This window comes from Marmota marmota, unplaced genomic scaffold, assembly GCF_001458135.2.
Source record: "Marmota marmota marmota unplaced genomic scaffold, marMar, whole genome shotgun sequence".
Taxonomy (NCBI): Eukaryota; Metazoa; Chordata; class Mammalia; order Rodentia; family Sciuridae; genus Marmota; species Marmota marmota.
In genome coordinates, this window is record NW_025999999.1 from 3,601,189 (window position 1) to 3,603,426 (window position 2,238).

The 2,238-nt window shown below is 42.3% G+C and overlaps 1 protein-coding gene across 6 annotated transcripts in view; it reads left to right on the plus strand.

Moving 5' to 3' along the window:
• Zfyve27 (zinc finger FYVE-type containing 27) overlaps nt 1-2,238 on the plus strand; it is a 25,558-nt gene that overhangs the window by 6,098 nt on the left and 17,222 nt on the right. For 2 of the 6 annotated variants that reach the window (XM_048807099.1, XM_015494597.2), the window contains exon 3: nt 1,609-1,679. The exons of the other annotated variants lie outside the window; for them this stretch is intronic. In XM_048807099.1, coding sequence (XP_048663056.1) covers nt 1,609-1,679 — 71 coding nt within the window. The remainder of the gene's footprint in view (nt 1-1,608; nt 1,680-2,238) is intronic. 6 annotated transcript variants of the gene reach the window in all.

Here is a 2,238-nt window from a genome sequence, read left to right on the forward strand (position 1 = left end):
ATTTTTTTTTTTTTTTTTTTTTTTTTTCTTTTTTCTGGGTTTTAGGGATTGAACTCAGGGGCACTTGACCACTGAGCTACAACCTCAGCCTTATTTTGTATTTATTTAGAAACAGGGTCTCACTGAGTTGCTTAGTGCCTTGTTTTGCTGAGGCTGGTTTTGAACTTGTGATCCTCTTGCCTCAGCCCCTCAAGCTGCTGGGATTACAGATGTGCACTACTGTGATTGGCTCTAGGGTGAATTCCTATACTATGGTTGTATGTTCTTATGAAAATGTAAAAAAAGTGAATAAAGGAAAGTATTAAAGAAGAATGTTTATCAGCTTTATTCACAGGAGAATATACCCTAACAAAACACAGGTGGAATGGTATTAACTAGGTTTCTTTTCTTTCTCTTAGTACTGGGGATTTTATACGGGGGCACTCTACCACTAAGCTACATCCTTCCAACGCTCCCCTCACTCTTTTTTTTGGCATTTCTAGGGACTTGCACATGCTGTACAAGTGCTCTACCACTGAACTACATCCTCAGCCATCCCTTCTTTTTTTTTTTTTTTTTTAGTATTTTTTTTAGATGTTGATGAACCTTTATTTTATTTCATTTATTTATATGCGGTGCTGAGAATTGAACCCAGTGCCTCATGCATGCTAGGCAAGCGCTCTACCACTGAGCCACAACCCCAGCCCCCCCATTCCTTCTTTTTAAAAAAAAAAAAAAAATTGAGACTTAGCAGGGTCTTGCCACGTTGCTAAGACCAACCTCAAACTTGGCAATCCTCCTGCCTCAGCCTACTGAGTTGCTGGGATTATAGGCATGTGCCACTATGCCTAGCTTAACTGGGTTTCCTTTTTAATTTTGGTATTGGGGATTGAACTCAGGGGCACTTGACCACTGAGCCACATCCTCAGCCCCATTTTGTATTTTATTTAGAGACAGGGTCTAATTGAGTTGCTTAGTGCCTTGCCATTGCGGAGGCCGGCTTTGAATTTGTGATCCTCCTTTCTCAGCCTCCCGGGCCTTTGGGATTATAGTCATGTGCCACTGTGCCCAGCCCCACCCCTTTTTATTTTAGTTTGAGACAGGGTCTTGCTAAGTTGTTGAGGATCTTACTAAATTGCTGAGGCTGGCTGCCAACTTGCTATCTTCTCCCTTAGTCTCCCGAGTCATTGGAATTACAGGGATATACCATCATGTCCAGTATTTCTGTTATTATTTGTAATTGTAGATGGACAGAATGCCTTTATTTTATTTGTTTATTTTTATGTGATCCTAAGGATCAAACCCAGTGCCTCACACATGCTAGGCAAGTGCTCTACCACTGAGCTACAGCCCCAGTCCTAACTGGATTTCTTAACAGATATTTTATACATTCTTTCTTCTGGGAGAAAGTTCTACAGATATTCTAGTTTTCTCACCCCAGAGCTATATGACCTCTTAACTCTTCTCCTAGCCACCTGTTGGAGAGACAGGCCCACTTTCCATTTCTCCTTGGTCTTCTGTGCCCCACGCTGCCACCTCTTCTGGTTTGGATGTCCTATCTGTGCTGCCCAGGCTTTTCTTCTGGCTGGAAGAGCGGCTGTCTGGTGATAAGGACTCTCTGTGTTGTAGGTGGCAGATGCCTTTGTGTTCCTTGCTGACCTGCCTGGGCCTCAACATCTTGTTCCTCACTTTGAATGAGGGTAAGAACTGCTTCCAGGGACCAGTGGTTTTTATGAATAAATGTGGGGGGAGAATACCAAGTTGGAGCTATATGTGATGTGAGGGAGTCCCTCTTCTTGCCCCAGGTTTGCTTTCCCTTGTGTCTGCTTGGTGTCAGAACAGAGGCTTCAGAGGGACAATGCAGGCTAAGCCATTGGAGTGACCTTGGGCAAAATTACTTAATCTGACTATTGAGGCCTAATTTTTCTTACCTCCAAAGGGAAGATATAGTAATGTTTTCCTTATACAATATTTGTGAGGAATGAGATAGTCTTTGTGTGATACTTATTAAATCAGTGCCTGAAATGGAATCTGTAGCCAGTACATGATTGCTGTTGTCATTAAGGTTATTGTTTGTTTCTTGACTGCTGATGCATTGACCTTTTTCAAATTTTGCTTTCCTAGATGATTTCAGAGGCCATTGGGGGTGTGGCATGGGGTCAGGGTACTATAAAGATGAACTTTACTATACAGATGAAGGGATTTTTTTCCCCATATCTGTTATTTTTATCTAGTTCAGCAAGTGAGCTGGTTTGGGGG